Raw genomic sequence first — 20593 nt, 5'->3', positions numbered from 1 at the left:
TCCTTTTGTCAAAAGTCTTAAATATGCTCTGCCTGACACTTATCTTTCAGAATGAATCTTAGCCTGAAAGTTAGTATCTAAAATTAATTTTGTTTTATTGAAAATGTATTTAATGAATACACTTTTGGTTCAATTAAGGCAGACACTTAATATATACAGTGTGCTTGTATTTTGGCATATCTACTTCTTGGTGCAATGACATGTATTCCTGGCATCTGTCCACTAAAAAACAGAATTATTCATATTTGTTTGTAGAGGGCCCACATATAAGTTGTGAGCAGAAAGTAAAAACCCTCTATGTTAACGACGATTGATGTCTGTCCCTCACAGGTATAGCTGGTTGAGTAGAACCAGTTTCTCAAAATTCATGCAATTTAGACATCATCTTGTCATTTTTGCAAAATAAAATTTAAGTGCTGGTGGTGTGTCACGTATCAACTAGAACAGGGACAGGTGAAGAGGTTAAAGGGAGAATTATACTGGCATGTCTCCTTATGCAAATATACAGAGGTTATTGTCAACCAAAAGCTACACAAGGTAACTCCGACAGGGAATTGTACAACAACATTTCTGTCATATAATATGCTTCAGTAGTTTTATTGAAAGAAACTCGCTTGTGCTGTAGTACACAAAACAACATATCTTTAAAAGTCAAGCCCTAGTCAACCTACCTGGTAGTTACATTTACCTAAGAATTTCTCCAATAAAAGTCAAATGCATTCATTCGGGTCCAAAAACTGGTTCACCCAGAGCGTTAAATGGATTTACTAGAGGAAAATGAATTTCAAATGGATCATCAGATAATGCTTGTATTTGCAACAGGTACCAGTCCTATGTCTGCTGTCACAGTCAATGTCAAGCAGAGTGTGGTATTGACATTAAATCGCAAGGAGGTCACTTGATTGTCCCTAGGGATGTTATAGATGTAGACGTTATAAATAGACCTTACATGTGGGTGTAGATTGGCAGAATTTGAGTGGAGCAATTCACCTTTGTTGTTGCTATCTTAAAAGATACTGGTTGTGTGTGAAGTCTCACTTAGCAGTAGTGGAATCTCAGTGTCACCACTGATACCAGGGCCATCTGGGAGATGGATCGATTTAATGGCATTTATCCTACAGATGGGGCAGAAGAGGATTTTGTCACAACACATGAACTTCACAGGAACAGGAAGGTAAATAAGAATATTATACGGAGATTCTTTATTTTGCAGAAGAATATATATTACAATTATTGGGGTATACGTAGCATTAATAAAACTTTGGATCTACTGTTTAAGTGATGTTGAAAACATGAGTGATACCATTTCATTTGGATAGCGTATGCTTAAACAAAGCTCACTTGTAAATGTAGATACCAATATATACATGTATTGCTCTGCAGGTATGACATTTCTAGGTTGTTACAATGCAGAATCTGGGTCATTATAATCACTAGGCTAAGAAATTAACAAGTACATATATCAGATCCTGAAAGCTCATTTTAAGCATTGCTTTAAGCTGTAGTTTTATGTCTTACTTCTGCCTGTCACTATTAGTAAGTTTATTTTTAAATGTACAGATTTGCCAACTTAACAGTTTTTGTCAAGTGAAACTCCATAAATTATCTAATATGATATTAATGATGGAAATCAATACTAAAAACTACATGCACATGTAATATTTACTGCATTGCTTTGTTAAATGAAGAGCCTTTACACTTGAAATAATTACTTTGTGAGTTGTAGCATGTCAAGATGAATAGAAATTCTTCTTGATGATATCATCCCTTTATAATCTTAAAGCTTTTTCACCATGCCATAGTGTGTGAAATTTATTCACTGTGATGTTTACAGGAGCAAAGTCAATTCAAGTTGGGCAGAAAAACTTCAAAAGAAGACATTCTGAAGATTGAATAACAGTTATTGATGTGTCACATTGATCATGCTCTCTCTCAAATGTCAAACCAAGTTAAATTTGATGTAATATTGTACTTTGTATTTAAGAACATAAAAGGATCCCCTCTAGATTCATAGAATATTTTATTTGCTTTAACAAAAGAAAAAATAAAGTTTTTAAGGGAAGGTTTCAAATTGCTTAAAGTCTCATTGAATTTTTGTGTCTGTATGCACAAGCTTCCAAATTTAAAACACACACACTGTGGATTAACTTTAGTCTTCAACCAAATCTGCATAGAATATGTTCTGGATGAAAAAAAAAACAATTTGCTTGGAAATGACCATATACTCTTGCTGACACCATATATAGTTATTGATAACTAGAAATAATATATTAAAGTGTTTTTAACAAACTATAAAGTGGAAAAAAATCTCACAGTTACTTAATACACCTGTAGAATCAGTTTGCTATCCAAATTCTCCCTTAATGTGTGTTTAATGGCCTGTTTTAACATTCTTGACAAGTATGCATACAGTATGATCTGGATGTAATTTGAAAAAAATATATATTACAGCTAGAAATGACCATGCATATACTCTTTTTAACTCCACCACATTCAGTTATTAATCTTGAAATGAGTGTTAAATGCTTGTATTGAAGTGTTAAAAATAAAAAATACGGAAAATTTGATAGTAAGTAACAGTAAGTTGATACACCTGTAGAATCAGTTTGCTGCCCAAATTCTCCCTTGATGTGTGTTTAATGACCTGTTTTAACATTCTCCTTGTCTATAGGTGCAGGTGAATGTGAGCTGCTGCATTTTAACCCCAATTGATGTTGACCAGCAGCATCAGTCATTTTCTGTCCAATTTTATCTGCGCCTGACATGGAGAGAGACAAGGCTCAGAGGGGTGGCAGAGGAGGTAGTAAATTTTGTCTTTTGTTATTCTATTCACGGATTCCCCCCCCCCCCCCCCCCCCCCCCACACACACACACACACACATTTATTTTTCCTGTGGACAAACAGGATTGCTGTATCACATTCAGATCTTGATATAAAGTTTCAATAGTACATTATCTGGGTACAGGATCAATGGAAAAAGAACACATAAAATGAATCCTGAATTATGTTGGTCGAAATAAAATGAAGACATTAGGCAGAAATAATACTGATATTTCAACTCACTACTACACCAATGAAACATCATTATATTCAACTAGAAAAGCTCTCAAAAAGTGCAGACCCCCCGCCAAAACAACTCGCTTCTCATCATTGGATCAACACTTAGGGACCATTCCCACAGATATTTGGATCGATCTATCTTCCTGGAGAGTCTCACTAATTTGCTATCAATTTAACCGGCTTAATTGTCTGTCATGCCTAACTCATTCAGTAGGCTTAACAGACATTTAAGCTGGTTAAGTTGATAGCAATTTAGTGAGACTCCCCAGAGAGTTATACTGATCCAGATGGATCGATCTAGGCATGGGAACCCAGTTTTATATCTGACTGATATTAAGTTAGTCCATTACTGATCTAACCTGAACATTTTATCAAAATCCATCCATATCTTTTTGCATTATAGGCTGTTATTAAACAAACCAACAAAGGCAAAAGCATGTATTAACCTCCTTCACCAAAGAACAGTATGTAATCAATGACAAAAAGACAAAGAGAGAATCCAGATAAGAATGGGTGTGATATCTGTCTTTTGTACAGTGATCCCACTCATAAGGGGAAGGTTTTATTACAGTACCTGTAGAAGTGAGGACAGGGTAATTACTGTCAACACGCAGTACCTGCAGCAGCAGAGATCTCTGGTTGTATTGCACATTTTTATATGGATGTTTTTGTAATACTGGTAGCTTTTTCTTCTAAGGAGAATTAGATATGAATATCTTTAAAATTTTATCATTTTAACTTGGCTCTAATGCCACAAAAATTGAGGAAATGACTTTTATTAAGGCTTTAAATGTCCCCTTTATGTCAAAAAAAATATCACTGAATATATTCTTTTGCTCTCCAGTCTGTAAACTGGTCAGAGCAGTGGGACCCCAAGATAGTATTGCTGAATGCAGTTCAAATCTATAGCAAGTCTGAGACCAAGTCTCTGGAGTACAACAGGAGAAGTGACATACCCTGGGTTGTTCATGGTGGGTAAACCTACAATGATCTAATACATTTTCAAAGGTTGAATTAGGCCCCATTCCCATAGACTCCATCGGACTACGTATATCGATCCAAATCTGCAGGGGACTATCGCTGAGTACAGTCAGCTAAACTGAGCTTTCCTGTGTTCTCTTCAATGACAGGAGGAGGCATGTCATATAGTTTAACTGATTGCACTCACTGAGACTCCCAGCAGAGTTGAATCAATCTGTGTTGATCAGTGGTGTCTGTGGAAATGGGATCTTACATAATGTATTGAGAACAAACTGCTAAGATTTTTTTTAAGTGATCTCTTATTCTCGTGCCTAACAAAAGTCATTTTAACGATTAAAAAAAAACTATAAAAACCTTATAGTAAATATATATTCAGAAAGATTGGAAATGTGATGTAGGTATAGATGTACATGTTTGATCACTTTTATGATAGGAGTGGTGGGTATATCTTGTTCATTTAAATACTAGATTTAAAAATGATGTAATGTTCAATGCATAATTGTTTGAAAATATATATTCTTCGGTTTAGTTTTGAGAGTGAATGGTACTTTCAAGGCCAGTTTTGATGTGAAGAATTATCCCATTGACTACCAGGTATGTTTCCTGATATCTGATACTTTTGCTGCCCTTTATTATAGATCACAGTAACAAAAGTATATCAACTTAAAAAACTGTTTTCCAAGGATTGCATTTACAAAAGTTTTGTTGGAGGTGTAGGAAGAGTAAATCACATTAATACAAATGCATTTCTAAGATATAAGAAAATGTTTATTATTAGAAAAGCATCAGATTTTTTGTTTATTATAATTTTACATATTTTTCAAAAATGTTAATTTTTTATTTATTTTTTTTTTACACATAAGGAGTTGCCTATACATATTTCATCTGAATGGACACAGCACAACCTGCAGTTCCAGAAGGACACATTAATGAAGGATGAGTTATTTTACCAATCCACAGACAAAGAGGGTAAGTATAGTTCTTAGCATTTCAGTGGCTGATTTTAACATGTTTTCTCCATGTTTATTGTCATTTTTACAGTTTTATATTAGAATATTACAAAGGATTATTATTTACTTTCGTTGATTGGGTTTTATTAAAAATCTTTTCCTGTCAATGCATATTACCATATTCACAAGATGGATACATTTGACTTTTAAGACATAAAACATGAAAACCCCATTACATATTATGAATACACAGCTTTTTAAAGATGCAACTGTTGTCTTGGATTTAGCTGTTTAATGCTTTATTCTTAAATCATATAAAAGATATACTTCCATAACTGTGTGATTCAGATATAATGAACAACACACAACAAACTGCACTAAAGACAACTTTCCATAACCCTGCTATTCAATAATAATAATAATAATAATAATAATAATAGGCAGTCCGGAGTGGGAATTAAATCCCTGTGTAATGGTGGATGAGGAGGTGCCAGTCATAGAACCTAGCATGGACAGTGCAACCTGGTTCCAACACGAAGACTACACCATCAAGTTGTTTGTCAAGAGAAAGCCCACTTTCTACATATGGAATGTATTTTTAGTGATGGTAAAAATGAAATATTTGTTCAAAGTTTTGGTATATTTCACATGGAATGAAGTTCAAATGGAATGAAAGTGGTTACTATTATAAGGAAACATCTGCTTGCTGTAACATATGCTGTGCTATTACTGCATAGAATTCTATTCAATAACTAATAGTCTGTAGGCCATTATAATTAAAATCTTATTTTTACGGAGGTTTAAGAAGCACTCTCATTCTGTGTATAAACAAATGTTTTAATTTTTTTAACAAACTTTGATTATAATAATTACCCATCACTTGAGTGAAAAGAAAAAAAACTTTATTTCAGGGAATTATCACCTTCCTTACATTTGCAACATTTGGAAATAATGCACAAGAAGCAGACGAGCGAATGGAGATAACAATGTTGTTCTTCCTGATACTGGTTGTTGTTTACTACTTTATCACTCAAAGGCTGAGCATTTTCTTAACAACTACATTACTGGTAAGGGATAGATATACATGTTATTAGATATCAGAAGCTCTCTGTTGTTTTTAATTTTGGTATGTGCACTTTGAACCATAGTGACTTACATTGACTTGTTTGAAATATTGAATTTTTTAAAATCTCTTTTTTTCATCCAACAGAAAAGTTTGTTACTTATCCATTTATAGTATAAAGGAAATTTTTTTACTTCAGGATGTATTTTTCCTCTGCTGTTTGACCATACAGAGTCTGGTAGCCATTCAGAATAGTATTATGGTATCAAATCACAGATTCCCTTCTACAGTGGATTCAGTGCTCACAGCTGTAGTGGCAGGGATTGCAGTATTAATGTTCATCATCTTCATATTCATTTTACTGAAAAAGGTATAATCTTTTGTATTTTTAGTACCATATGGCCCATTTATGCCTGCACATATCTTCTTTAATCAGTTTGTCCATAACACAATTTTATAGGGATCTTTGGATCTGATGATGAAGAATTTCCATAGCCACTGCTAGGTTTAGGCAGACAAAGCACTCGGCCCCTCTGATATTTCTCCAGTTTTTTATGGGGGAGGACATAAAAAATACAAGAAATTCAAATATAAATTATTGTTACAAAGTTAAAATGTTATATTTAAGTTTCTTGGGGGTAAGAGGTTGATTTTGTTTTGAATGTTGCACCAAAAAACAACCTTTTTTAAGCCTAGTATATACAGTTTACAATAATATAGCTGATTAATGACTAAGGCACCTTATAGAAAGATTTGGATCACTGATCAACTTATTTTGGCATGCTCTTTTCTTTGAACCCTTTGACACATGATGCTAGAAATTTATAAAGCAACTTTAACAATAGATTTATTCTGCTGTAAAAGTCAAAAATCTTGATGCTAAGCCAAAGTAAACCACAAAAAGCTTTTTTTTTATTGCATAAGGAAGCTTCTGGTGCATTTTCCTACTACACTACATTTTATTCCAAAATTACATAACTGTGAATGATTTGACTGTTACTGCCCTTCAGTAAAGTGAAAAACTAATCAATTACATATTAACAGCATGCTGGAGGAGCTTGTGAACATTTATATTCATTATTTTCTCTCAATCTTATTTAGAACAGCAACAGAAACCAAGTTCTGAACAATTATGTCAACCAGTATATAGAGCTCTGCAATGATATTGAGGAAAATATGCGCAGAAAACATTCCCGTGACACAATGTCAGTGAATGGTTCAGTAAGAAATGAAATCTCTGTGACAGAAAGCGAGTTAGAGACCAGACTACGAGTGGTGTCAGCAGTAGAGAGTGAAGTGTTTGAAACAGAACCAATGGTAACTGTAATATATCTCTTTCCAGTAGAAATCTGTGTTTAATGTGTAATGATGCCATTATTGATTGTTTTAATGAAGGGAACACTTTTGGGGCTTTTCTAGAAGTCTAATTTTTGTCATTTTTCAGGATTCATTTTGAAACTAGTGAATTAATTTTAACCAAAGCATTCTGAGTGAACTTTGCATGGTGAATTCAAAAGCAGCATTTATGCCTAATTTGTAATAAAAAACAACATGATTTCAACAAATTTAATAATGGTAATACTAGTATTGTCAATCAGAAAAACTTTTTTCAGATGGCAAAACTGTCTTCTTACTAAGATTTCCTGTAAAATGGGTTGTTTCATCTTCTCAGTCTCATTATCAGACATTTATACAAAGTGCTTCTGTTTAACAGGATGATGAGAGAGAGCAACTGATTACAGACAAAGATGTCAGGCCCAAGACCAGTACACCTAAAAACACAAGCACCACTAGCCCCAACAATACCAAATTCAATGCCTCTGCTAGAGGCCAAACCAAAATCAATAACAGCAATGATAAGCCTCCTCCATATCCAACAGAGAGCTCAAGGGGTAAGGATAGCACTACAGCTAGCAGCTATCACAAAAAATCTCATAGTCAGCCAGAGACACCAAGAAACAAGGGGGTGGCGTCAGGAAGTGCCTTTGTTCATAGACTTCCTCCATCGGATACACCTAAAGGCAAAACACCCGGTGACAATTTTGGAAACTTGCCAGCTCAGCAGAGGGAGACATCAGACAATGCAATAAAACCTACAGCAGCTTCATCATCTTTTGAAGCAGCAGCTGAGCAGATGGTAAGGCATCTGTCATGTGAAGAGCAACCATACAGCAAGCAGAGAAATAACAGTGAATCAGATGTAAGTGACCAATAAGGATATTAAGTGATTTTTTTTCTTCAGTATGAGGGATATTCTTATCATCAGAATTTTGTTCACTGAAGATCTTATGCAAGTTTATTCCTGAATAAAATTTCTTTCAGACAAACTACTGGATAATTATAGACATCTAAATCAAAATCCTGCCCTAAATAAAATATAACTTACAAAATATTTTACATTTTAAAGTCCAATTAGGATATTATTGAGCATTCGGCTGAAATTTACTGATAAACAGAGCCCAGCTCATGTCTTGCTGTAATTTGTTGTGCTGTCATACATAAAAGTCAAAAAGATTTTTTTCTTGAAAAAGAATTTTAAAAATTGATTAAGAACAGCATTTTATTGGTCAGTTTAAAAGAAAGGGTTATTTTTTAACAATTTAAAGAAAGATTTTTTTTACAATTTATTGTTGCATTTCAGAAAAGGAAGCCTCCTTCTCACTTTGAAAGAAACCTGTCAGCCACATCATCTTCTGTCAGTCCTGCTAGTCCTACAACTCCAGTCTATGAATGTTCTGTGTGAGAAACTACTTTCCACACCATTCAAAATTTAGTGTACCAGTAAAAACTTGCATCCACAGCATGTGTTGGATCAACCAATGTTCTTTAAGAAAAACAAGACCAATAACATTCAAAGAGAAGGCATCTGCAGAAGTTTTTTTCTTTTGTGACCTTGTTACAAAGATTGAAAACGCCAGGTTTTGTCCCATATGCATTTATTCTGAAAATTCATTGAATTCACATACACACTTTTTGTTGATGGAAATGCCATTTCAAAAATCATTGTAAGATACTCAAGAAGTACCTCAAGTTTGTCAGAGTATAGCTTTTGCCCATATCAGTACTTCTTGTAATCAATGTTGTAGAGTTAAAAGAGCAGTGTTGAACATTCTGGATTCAACCATCATTCTCATGGCTGTATTAATGAGTATCTAAAAAAGCTGCAGATTATGTGGCTTTAAACTTTGCCAACTTGGAATAGATAAGCATTTGCTAAATGTATAAAAATTGGAGTCAAACAGTATATAAACAGCATGTAGAGAATTACATGCAAAAAGCTTCAAGCAAATATATCATAAAATAACAGCTTGCATACTCCTGCACTCTACAAAACAACTTGCATTATATTTTGTTGCTTACAGCTTTCAAATATTTATTTTTAAGTCTGACAATATTTGCATTTTTGTGAATGAAATTTACCAAACTGATAAAGAAAGTTTTCATCACAGCGCACCTAGCAATATCAGTTTCCTCATTTTCTTACTGGAGATTTTAAGTTTATTCCTTGGTTCTTTCACCTAACTTTAATATTGTTGACACTAGTACCAATAATGTAAGGGGACTTTTTTTCCAAAAAGACAGTAGGTAGTTTAACCAAAAATTATTAGTTTACGGCTAAAGTTTATTCAGAAAAACAATTCATTGATCTTGTATTTTTTATATTCCTTTCCAGTTATAAGCATAATAGCTACAGCCATTCCATGTTGCCTTCTTTTACACCTAAATGAGCAAATAAACAAAGTTCATATACAGAAAAGAGTTTACTTTGACTGATTCTTGTACATATCAAAAAGAAGGTTTGAGCAAAAAACTGATATTTAAATAACATTCAGTGTGTGTTTTGAGGCACATGAAGCTTTCTCACTATTTATTTTTGTGTCTAACGCTGAACATGGGAGACTATCAGCAAGTGACAGCGATTGGCACTGCTACAATTGTCAATTGCCATCAATCAGTGATTCTTTCTTTGATAACTCAGTATTGGATAGTACACAGTACTCCAGCAGTAGTGATGGTGAGTGTGAAAATACTGATTTCTTTGATAACATCAAAAAGGACCATCCCAAAGGGTTTATTGCTGCCTACATAAACATTAACAGTTTTCGCCACAAAGTAATTCACATCCGTGAATCACTGAGACGAGTACCAGTGGATCTACTAGGCATAGCAGAAACCAAGGTGGACGACTCATTCCCAGATGAGCAGTTCAGAATTGATGGTTACCGGCTGTTTCGACGAGACCGTGATGAAAAAGGTGGCGGTGTCATGGTCTACATCAGGTCGGATATACCCTGTCGTCGGATGAAATGCCATGAGACCGAAGCTGTGGAAATGATAACCGTGGAGGTAGTGCCTAATAAAAAGTCAAAGTATCTCCTCATGTGCGCTTATAAGCCACCTAGTCTACAAAATGCAACCTTTACTGAAGAAATGGCTAACATTTTGGACAAAGCTCACAGTAACTACACCGACATATGTGTGTTAGGTGATCTCAACTTCGATTTGCTACATGACGCCAAAGGTGAGCCATTAAGAGACTTGTGTGATCAGTATGATTTAGAGCAGCTGATCAAACAACCTACAAATCACACTATTCATGGATCTACTCTTATAGATGTGATACTTGTGAGCCGAGCTGACAAATGTGTTAAATCAGCAACCATGAATACAGGATTAAGTGATTCGCATGACATGATATATGTTGTGTTCAAACTGTTTGCTGCCAGGCTGCCAGCAAAAACAGTGACTTATCGCAATTATAAGCAATTTAACATGGATTTATACATTCAGGAAGTGAACTACATTCCCTATACTGTATGTGAAATCTTTGAAGACCCATCTGATAATTACTGGGCTCTTCAAACTATGCTCAGGGAGATTATGGATGAACATGCACCCCTGAAAACTGTCAAAGTGCGAGCCAAAGAGGCTCCTTTTATGAACAAAACCTTACGAAAGGCTGTGCGAGACAAAAAACGACTGCAAAATAAGTTCAGGAGATTCCCTACAGATGCTAACTGGGAAAAGTACAGATCTCAAAGAAACCGTACAACTCGCATAAGGAAACAGGCCATAAAGGACTATTTCAATGCCAAGTGCAGAAATGGACCTAAAAACTGTGATTTCTGGTCTACGATAAAGCCCTTCCTCACAAACAAAGGGTCCAGCGATGGAAACTCCATCATGATACGAACAGAAAATGCCATTGAGACTAAGCCGCAGGAAGTAGCCAATGTGATGAACAATTTTTATGTGAATATTGCATCGCAGATTGGGGGTAACCTTGATCTAGATCAAGGGATGACCTCCAATACAGACTTTGTACAACAGTGTGAAACTTACTTCACTGATCATCCAAGTGTGCAAAATATCAAATCTAGTATGAACAATTGTGATTTCACTTTTGAACATACCACACCAGATGATGTAATGAAAATTATTAATGACATGGACACTACTAAGGCAACAGGTTGGGACAGTGTACCACCGAGATTACTGAAACCTGTAGCTACATGCCTTAGTCACCACATCACGTCAATCTACAATCAGTGTGTTGATACCTGTGTATTTCCGGATGGTGCCAAACTTGCTGAAGTGGTGCCACTCTTCAAGAAGGATGACAATCTTATCATGAAAAACTACAGGCCTGTTAGTATCTTGCCTGCTATGTCCAAAGTACTGGAGAAGATACTTCATCATCAGCTGGCGCCTTTCCTTCAACGGATCCTGGATCCCAGGATGGCCGCTTATAGGAGAGGATACAACTGCCAGTATGTGCTTCTTCGCTTGATCGAGGACTGGAAGCAGTCCTTGGAAAATCGCAACCACGCAGGAGCCATCCTAATGGACCTGAGCAAGGCGTTCGACTGTTTGCCGCACCAGCTCATTATCGCCAAGCTCAGGGCCTACGGCATGTCGCAAAAAGGTTGTGCCTTGATATGGGCGTACCTTTCGTCACGCAGTCAGAGGGTTAAACTCTCTGGACATGTCAGTGATTGGCTACCGCTGGTAAAGGGGGTCCCGCAGGGTTCCATCATGGGACCGATCCTCTTCAATGTCTTCATGAATGACATTTACGCAACGATCACCAGAGCGTCGTTATACAACTATGCTGACGACAACACTCTAGTCGCTATGCACCCAACCCGACAGGAGGTGATAGAGACTCTAACTACAGAGTCAGAGACTGCCATAAAGTGGTTCAGAGACAATATGATGGAGGCTAACCCATCTAAATTTCATGCTATTATGTTAAATGAAACTACAGATAGGAATACTATCAGTATTGATAATGCTAATATCACCACAGAACCACATGTGAAACTATTAGGTGTGAATATTGATGAAAGACTTAATTTTCATTATCATATCAGTGTACTATGTAAGAAGGCAGGTGCTCAACTTAAAGTGTTACAGAGACTTTCACAGTACCTTGATGAAATGTCTAGACTACAAGTCTTTAGATGTTTTATTTTATCACAGTTTAACTATTGTGCTTTAGCTTGGAACTTTTGTGGTGCTGTAGATTGTGCAAAGATGGAACGCATTCAGTACAGAGCCTTAAAGTTTGTGTATGATGATTTTGAGTCTAGTTATAGTACATTACTAGAGAAAGCAGGGTTATCTACTCTTGAGCTTTCTAGGAATAGAGCTGTAATAATTGAAGTGTTTAAATCAGTAAATAAGCTCTCCCCACCTTTCATGTGGGATTTGTTCAGTGTTAAAGAAGTACCTTACAGCTTAAGGAACTCAAATCAGTTGCTTCAGAAGCACTGCAGGACAAAATGCTATGGATTAAATTCATTAGCCTACAGTGGTGCTAAACTATGGAATATGTTGCCAGTATCAATGAAAAATTGTAAAGATCTGGACACTTCTAAAGGTATGGTCCAAAACTGGACACCCCAGTCAAACTGGAAATGTGAATTGTGTGCAAATGTATAGCCTAAAAGGCATTCTGGTTTTAAATCTCAGGTAGCCTCTAAGGCAACATCTCACTTTTATACAATAAATAGTGTTAAACACTTAAATACTTTTAATTTTTTCTCAGGTAAAACAACTGCATATAAAAATAAATTATTTATTTATTTAAATTTTATATCACTATTATAGTACTTCACATTAATTTATTTCATTCTGTCGGTGATATTAGCCTGCTATGGCTAGTGTTGTGCTTGTTGGAAAACTGACGTGAAATAAAATTATGTTATGTTATGTTATGTTATGTTATGTTATTACCAAGTCAATTGTATGAGTGGAAGAAAAGATTCAGAGCACAGGGCCAAAAGTAAAAAAAAAAAATGGAATACAGCTGTGGTTGATATCATGTATAGTCAAAGTGTATTCAATACAGAGAAACTGCTGATCTCTTTTTCATGGAAAGGTTGGGACTTGCTTTAAAATTGCATTTGGACAAAGCATTGTCAAGTGTTCTTTGTCAATATAGTTTAATGCTAAACCATTTAGGACCTTCAACATTGAGGAGATGAAAATCAAGCATTGAGATACATGATACAACTAAATTAGCACCTTCAACACTTACATTTAAAACATGTTTACTAGCAACGTAAGATTACACGACAAAATATATCTGAATTATATATCCACAACACCCCAAGTTTCAAATATCCATTGTGTTCCATTCACTTCCATTTATAAAGGCAATTGCGTCCGGCACAGGTTTGAACTGTCTGGCCAGTTAGATATGTTCATTCAGTAATAAGGGACCTATAAACTGTGATCAAAAAGCTCAAGAAAATATTGTTATAGCTGTTGAACAGACAGATAATTGTATGTTTTCAATAATAAACAGTTCCACTTGAAACTTCCAAAATAAGAATATTGAGTGTCACATTATTTACAATTTAAGAAAATTTCATCCATAGCAAATACATTATTGCTCCAGGTAAGTCTAGAATATCTGGAATGAACTACCTAAAATGTGGAATGAAATAATCAAATGAACCTTGGCAGTCGACTTTGACTACATAAGCAAGCTGTATACAGGATGAAAAAGAGTTAAGAGCCCTTTTAACAAAAGGTTTATCAAATGGACCACCCAATTCTGAAACTCTGGATACTGGCAAAATATACACGGTCTGTGCACACAACACATAAAATTTAACAGTGTAAATACAACAAACTGATAGCATTTCAAATGAGATACTGTAAACATATCCCTTCACTTAATTAAAAGAAAAAATTATCACCACAGACTAAACAGCAGGGAAAAACTACAAGGACGAATTAAAGATTGTCATACTGTAATAAAAGTACACAAGGAATATTTTTTAATTATTGTATAATTACTTAAATATGTAATTACTATAATTACTTAAATAGTGCAAATAAAGAGTATTGAACAGGAATAAACTGAACTGATTCTGAGATTGCAACTTGATGACCAAATAAAACTTGTTTAAAAATGACACCATTTACATGTAAAGTTTCATTTGTTGCTGCATCTCATCAAGAGAATGCACACCAAATTTCTCCTCATGTTCTCGCAGAAGTTTAAAAATCTGCGACATCTGCACTTCCTGGACTTCTTTCTCCTCTTCAAGTTGTTCCTCACTGAGTTCCTTAGCAATCAGCCGACTGGCAACGCGTGAACGTACTTTTTTAAATTCTGCCTGAGTGTGAGCATGGTATTCCAGGGGATCATAAACATCCTGTCTGGCCCAAGGAACATCTGACAATCCCTTTGGGTGGGGGCTTTCTTGGTGAGGTGTATCAGCTGTTGTGGCTTTTCCTTCGTTTTTCTCTTTGGCTTTCTGTTCAGCCATTATGGCCATAAAGGGGCACATGTAAGGAGCTGCTTTACCACCACTGGAGTCCTCATCTGCCTCCTCTATGTTACTACCTTCATTTTCTTCCTCATCCTCAGCTGTAAGATGACCTGTATCTGAAACATTTGAAGAAGGTTAGTTTTTTTTTGTCATTGAAATGGCTACAAACTTTAGAAATCAATCATTTGAGGCTAATCTAAACTAATATTTTTATTTTTACTGAAATATCAATTTTCATGCCGTTAATAAATTCAAGGTGCAGTTAAAATGTTTTTATTGGGCTAAAAAAAAACTTATCTGCAATAGCACACAGTCTTTTCACCTGAAATAGCAGGCAGACTTTCAAGTTGGACTTTGAAAACATGCCAATAAGTCATCAATATTCCATGGACATCATTGGTGTTTTTATTGAATCTTTTCGGTATAAATGATAATTTTTTCAGATTCCTTACATATATATTTCACATGAGAGATTTATTCTCCAATTAAAGGGGTGTCAGCCTGATGGATGTTGTAAAATACAAAGCATAGCATCGACCATCCAATAACCTATAGACAAATAACATTGGAAATTGCCTTTTTTCTTTAACCTAGACAACACATAGCAATATTAGTACTCCTTTTTTATAATACATCAAAGCAACTGAAGTATAATACAAAAATGAGAATATGGTTAAATATTTATATACCCTTTCCAGGAATATCATTAATAATGATCACAACTAGGATGAAAATCAATATCAATATTCTCTGGCATAGCCAATAGTGTATCCTCCTTTTCCAACAAGGCTAATCTGTGCATGCAGTATATTTCCACTAATCAGACACTATTTCTTTGTCTTCAGGAAGTTGTACCTATAAGTTACTAGTATGAGATTTACAAACATCCAGCATTTTCTATGAATGAAGTCTATTCTATTGTTTCACCACCAGTATTCTCTAGATAACTTATCATAGTTTACAATGAATTTATGAGAAATAATGACATGAAACTGATCATGCTGTCAAGCTTATTATCAACCCTTTTGCACATCCTTTGCTATACATATATAGCTATCAATACATCTAAACCCAATTATCCACAAAACGTACATATTAAGGAAGTAGACATGTCTAATTAATGTCTTTAAAGCCAACTAAATGACAAAATACTGAGTATAATTTCAAATATAGTATAACATAAATACAATGTTGCTATAACCTGTGCCTTTTTTGATAAAAGATTTCTTAAAAGGGCCATATTCTCCTGTTTCATTTTGTGAAAAGGATTATAGTCTTTGGACACTAGAATAGGCTATTAGAAAGGGAATGATCACATTTTTTAAAATATGGAATGCATACCCATTATGACTTTTTTCTATCTGAATTCAGAGATTTGAAACATGTCATCTGTCTTCCTTTTTGTTTATATTTGTTTATTTTCATATTTTTTATGACATTTTGGGTTTCATACTTGATATAATCTATCTATCTATCTATCTATCTATCTATCTATATATATATATATAGCTAGCTATTATCTGGTGTATCTTTATTTAAAAAAAAGCACATGATTAATGACGATGGAAAGATATGCTTCTTCTTCACGCTTACAAAGTCGAAAAAACGACTTACTTTTTACGGTTCCTCAATATTTGTGGAATATCTTATCATAAATACTATTAACTGCTACATGTATTAATAAATAAATAAAAATAAATAAACTCGCCTAAAATGTTTTCGATACACTAAAATTAGTGATACTTTCTATCTTCTTTTGTTTCGTTATTCATTTATTTAGTCAACAGTAAGCCAAAGAGATGCATATCAGCCGTTTTCTCACCTTGTTCTTTGTACTTTCCACCAGCAGTAGCAGTGTCAGTGGCTTCACTGGCAGTGATTGGTTCTTCACATCTTGGTTTGTCTTCAGGTTTTGCCGTTTTCTGTTGGTTACTCGATGCACTGCCGCTTTTTTTGTACAAATATATGGCCCCTAAAACAACTGCAATAATCGTCAACAAAGACGGGATGATAGGCAGCCAGATATTGTCCAAAAGCATGCTGAGCAAACGTTTTACCGCACTGGAACTTGTCACTGTTGTTGTGTTTGCCGATATTGCGGAAGTCACGTGATCGAAGATATATGTCAAGAATGGACGGTAAGTTACATGTGTTCATTTATCAAGCTGATAGAAGTTTTTTATTCATCGGTCAGATCTGGGATAATGTGCTATGATAATTCACCTAGCTGTCTGGCTTTAGTTTGTGTGTCTTGCTTATGTTAAAGGATATGTGGAGAAAATTGGATGTAAATGAATTATGCCAGTCATTCCTGGTGGTGGTGGTTTGGTTGGGGGGGGGGGGGGTATTATTTTCAAGTACAACAATATAATGATCAACATACGATGTGGCATTATATTTTTTGCCATCGTAAGCAGTTGATTTCTTTCTTTTATTTCAGACACCGAAGAGAGTGATAACCTAGGTGGAGTTAAACATGTTATTCTTATACTGTCCGGGAAAGGAGGGGTAGGAAAAAGTACAGTTACAACACAACTAGCACTAGCCCTCAATAGTGCAGGGAAAAAGGTACTGAAACAATGATATGACTACACATTTGATCTTTATATATATATATATATATATATATATATATATATATATATATACACAGTACCCAATAACAACAAGGCAGGTGGTTGATGCAGGGTGCATTTGCCCTTTTCCCTTCCTCCTCCTTTCTGCTTTTAATGCTGTGTATTATCTTAATTTTTTTGTGTGTGTTGTATCATATTTAATTCTGTTACATATAGCTGTGGATCACGCTGACTGATTAAATGAAAGTAATGTGAGGGATGGCCAATATTTCTTCTCCTATACCAATGTATTTAAACTCTGGATCTGCCAGTGGCATTATCCAACAAACAAATCTTTATTTATCTCCATGAATAATATAAGTATTATAGAAAATATAAAAAATTCAATAATATTTTTAGGTGGGGATATTAGATGTAGATCTTTGTGGACCCAGCATTCCAAAGATGTTAAATGTTGAAAGCAAAGATGTACATCAGTGCTCCCAAGGGTAAGATAATATATATAATATATGTTTTTGATAGGTACGTTGTTTTGGGTATATCACAGTGAAAGAATACAGTGGGGAAATGGTCATGATATAAGTGCTGTAAGTGATGTGGGATCTAAATATGATAATTAACTATTTTATGTCTTTTTATATATTGTTGAGAATAGTAAGAAAAGATCGCACATTCACAATAAAGATAATTAATAAATAAAATTAAATAGATATATAAACAAAGAAACACTGATATCAAGAAGTAATATGTGGTTTTATATCTAGATGGGTCCCTGTGTATGCAGACCAGGCTCAGCAGTTGGCTGTGATGTCCATAGGGTTTCTGTTATCCAGTAGAGATGATGCTGTGGTGTGGAGAGGTCCTAAGAAAAATGGTGAGTAATTACATGCCAGGATATCAAGAAGAGAGGGTGTTCTTTTTATTATTTATTCTCACCTTCTGTCTCGAAGGGTTGTGTGTAAACGCATGTATAAACAGATTGGTTTCCTTAGTGACTTTGTAACTGAAGACCTATTCAGAAGTCAGCTTGTCACATAAGATAAGAATTATGATGACAATTCAAATTCAATAAATGAGAACACAACAAACTGGTATTTGCCACAAGTAGGGTACAAATAAATGTGAAATTCTGGCACAAAGTTGCCTGCTAAACTAAATTTATGATGATTTGACTACACTTGCCTCTTTTTGAAGAACATCATCACTTTCAATCCCTGACTTTACATGAATGTTAGATTTCATGAAAGAAATATCTTGTACCAATAGATAATAGATTATCTTCAAGTCATTTGTGAAAGAAACTAGCAATAAATATCACTACTAGTAGGTGTGGGGAATTTTCTACACTTCTCATTATGTTTAACTATAGGTATTTTATTTCCCCCTAGCAATGATCAAGCAGTTTCTGTCAGATGTGTACTGGCAGGAGTTAGACTACCTCCTGATAGACACTCCACCAGGGACATCAGATGAACATATCAGTACTGTAGAGAACCTGAAGAAATATAAACCTGATGGAGCTGTGTTAGTCACTACACCACAGGTGTGTGTGTGTGTGTTTACACGCATTTTTTTGACTGAACATTTGTTGCTGTACATAATCACCACTGTTGTCAAATGTTAATGTGTGATTGCCTGGCATTTGTACTTAGAATATGTCACATAATATATATTTAATTATATATTGAACATGTTTGTCTCAAATTGCAATATGAATAGTTTCATTTTTTTCTAAAACTCTGCTTGTGATAACCTTCTTGCTTTAATCTAAGTTATTTTCATTCAGGATATTTTCATCCCATTTTCCAGGCAGTAGCAGTTGCTGATGTGAGGAGAGAAATTACATTCTGTAGAAAGACAGGGATCAGGATATTAGGAGTTGTAGAAAACATGAGTGGATTTGTCTGCCCTCATTGCACAGTATGTACATGCATGTATATCATTTACTCCATAGAATGACACTTGTTAAATTCCTTTCGGTTGATTGAGGAAAAATGTGTTCATCTGTGAACACAGATTATTTATTAGTTCACATAACATTTATTCAAATCATGGATTATGACATTTTGAAGGCTTTGATTTTTATTGTTTTCTTTTTTCCAGGCTTGCTCCAACTTATTTTCTAAGGGTGGAGGGGAGCAGTTGGCTCAACAGTGCAATGTTCCATATTTAGGTAGGTTACTAGAAGGTTCTTTTCTTTTTCTTTTGATTGTGAATTTTTTAATTAAACACAGGCAAAACTGTTTTTCACAAAAGTTATATTACCTATGGTGAATTTTTATGGGCCACAACTGGTTTTGGGCAGATTTCATGAGCATAGTCAAAATTGCCCGGAAAAAAAAAGACCTTTTCATTTGATTGACATATCACATTTTTTTCACTTTCAGGCAGTATACCACTGGATCCACAGTTAACCAAGTCACTGGAAGAAGGAGAAAATTTTATGAACTCTTTTCAAACCTCAGGAACGCGGCAGGCTGTCATGGGCATTGCAGAAATGATACTGACACAGACTAATGACAAACATTCATAATGAAACGTTTTTGACTTTTGGAATGGCATTCTGCGTGGCTGTCTCCAGTTCAAAGCACCCCAAATTTCAGAGCTTTGATATGGTGGCTTCCTCTATGTACCTACCACGCTCTTTCCTGCATGCTTTGATGAATTGTAGAGACTCGATCCGTACTGTAGAGGCGGTTTTCCAGTCAATTCTGGAACCCATGGTGTTGGAAAGCATCTTTTTAATTCACCTTTGAGAATAGACGAAGATCATGAATTTTAATGTCAAAGGTACATAAAGGATTTTGTACAAGATGAACATTAGTAGCCTATTTATATTTATACTGGTTTGTTTAAGGCGATTATATAATGCATTCTTTCTTTACTGGATACCCAAGCAAAACGTACTGAATTCTAAACAGAATCAGTATAATAAAAGCAGCTTGTACAAGGAATCGGACTGGAATTCCCCAGGTTCAATATGTCGTGGATGCTATCGTACTATGTCGCCGGTCTGTTTAAAAGAAATCGCTAATGACTCACTAATGCCCGCGTCATCGACATAGACTCTATATACGGTCTCTAGGCCTATATATTCTCTGATAGGATATTTTCAGATGGCGCTTCTTTCAGAACAAATACGGTACCAGATACTATTTTGACAAAATAAATTC

General features: G+C 35.0%; 4 protein-coding genes across 6 annotated transcripts; 3 read left to right on the top strand and 1 right to left on the bottom strand.

Moving 5' to 3' along the window:
• The first annotated feature begins 3 nt into the window (after positions 1 to 3).
• LOC106161109 (uncharacterized) lies at positions 4 to 9815 on the top strand. 2 transcript variants are annotated; one of them, XM_087007024.1, is made up of 12 exons: positions 4 to 1174; positions 2672 to 2800; positions 3906 to 4032; positions 4572 to 4636; positions 4906 to 5011; positions 5433 to 5599; positions 5904 to 6059; positions 6255 to 6425; positions 7157 to 7372; positions 7770 to 7947; positions 8077 to 8255; positions 8697 to 9815. In XM_087007024.1, exons 1-12 carry the CDS (start codon positions 1091 to 1093, stop codon positions 8796 to 8798), a joined length of 1680 nt encoding a protein of 559 aa, XP_086863150.1. In that variant the 5' UTR covers positions 4 to 1090; the 3' UTR covers positions 8799 to 9815. The 2 variants fall into 2 exon arrangements, with proteins under 2 accessions (XP_086863150.1, XP_086863149.1); XM_087007023.1 differs by having other exon boundaries at positions 9 to 1174; positions 7770 to 8255.
• On the top strand, positions 9188 to 13000 carry LOC147763434 (uncharacterized). The gene is made up of 2 exons (XM_087003061.1): positions 9188 to 9203; positions 10035 to 13000. The coding sequence occupies exons 1-2, from the start codon at positions 9188 to 9190 to the stop codon at positions 12998 to 13000; spliced, it is 2982 nt and encodes a 993-aa protein (XP_086859187.1).
• A 122-nt stretch (positions 13001 to 13122) lies between these two features.
• Positions 13123 to 16883, bottom strand: LOC106161111 (uncharacterized). The gene is made up of 2 exons (XM_013537971.2): positions 16667 to 16883; positions 13123 to 14960 (listed from the first exon to the last, which is right to left on the bottom strand). The coding sequence occupies exons 1-2, from the start codon at positions 16881 to 16883 to the stop codon at positions 14491 to 14493; spliced, it is 687 nt and encodes a 228-aa protein (XP_013393425.1). The 3' UTR covers positions 13123 to 14490.
• LOC106161110 (cytosolic Fe-S cluster assembly factor NUBP2) lies at positions 16812 to 20374 on the top strand. 2 transcript variants are annotated; one of them, XM_013537969.2, is made up of 8 exons: positions 16812 to 16982; positions 17285 to 17412; positions 17820 to 17908; positions 18185 to 18294; positions 18809 to 18963; positions 19230 to 19340; positions 19524 to 19593; positions 19808 to 20374. In XM_013537969.2, exons 1-8 carry the CDS (start codon positions 16967 to 16969, stop codon positions 19951 to 19953), a joined length of 825 nt encoding a protein of 274 aa, XP_013393423.2. In that variant the 5' UTR covers positions 16812 to 16966; the 3' UTR covers positions 19954 to 20374. The 2 variants fall into 2 exon arrangements, with proteins under 2 accessions (XP_013393423.2, XP_013393424.2); XM_013537970.3 differs by lacking the exon at positions 16812 to 16982 and adding an exon at positions 17014 to 17033.
• Positions 20375 to 20593: the final 219 nt, after the last annotated feature.

The sequence above is a fragment of the Lingula anatina genome, chromosome 2, assembly GCF_051362555.1.
Source record: "Lingula anatina isolate TDL-2025a chromosome 2, LinAna3.0, whole genome shotgun sequence".
NCBI classification, from domain to species: Eukaryota; Metazoa; Brachiopoda; class Lingulata; order Lingulida; family Lingulidae; genus Lingula; species Lingula anatina.
This window is presented reverse-complemented; position numbering and strand designations above follow the sequence as displayed.

Bases quoted from the DNA above. Each gene is read 5' to 3' on its own strand.
- LOC106161109 (XM_087007023.1), top strand. From the start codon at position 1,091: ATGGATCGATTTAATGGCATTTATCCTACAGATGGGGCAGAAGAGGAT. The intron at 2,801-3,905 runs GTAGTAAATTTT...TTTGCTCTCCAG, and splicing joins TCAGAGGGGTGGCAGAGGAG to TCTGTAAACTGGTCAGAGCA. The intron at 5,600-5,903 runs GTAAAAATGAAA...ACTTTATTTCAG, and splicing joins GGAATGTATTTTTAGTGATG to GGAATTATCACCTTCCTTAC.
- LOC106161111 (XM_013537971.2), bottom strand. From the start codon at position 16,883: ATGCTTTTGGACAATATCTGGCTGCCTATCATCCCGTCTTTGTTGACG. The intron at 14,961-16,666 runs GTGAGAAAACGG...CAAATGTTTCAG, and splicing joins TGGAAAGTACAAAGAACAAG to ATACAGGTCATCTTACAGCT.
- LOC106161110 (XM_013537969.2), top strand. The intron at 17,413-17,819 runs GTACTGAAACAA...TAATATTTTTAG, and splicing joins TCAATAGTGCAGGGAAAAAG to GTGGGGATATTAGATGTAGA. The intron at 18,964-19,229 runs GTGTGTGTGTGT...CCCATTTTCCAG, and splicing joins TGTTAGTCACTACACCACAG to GCAGTAGCAGTTGCTGATGT.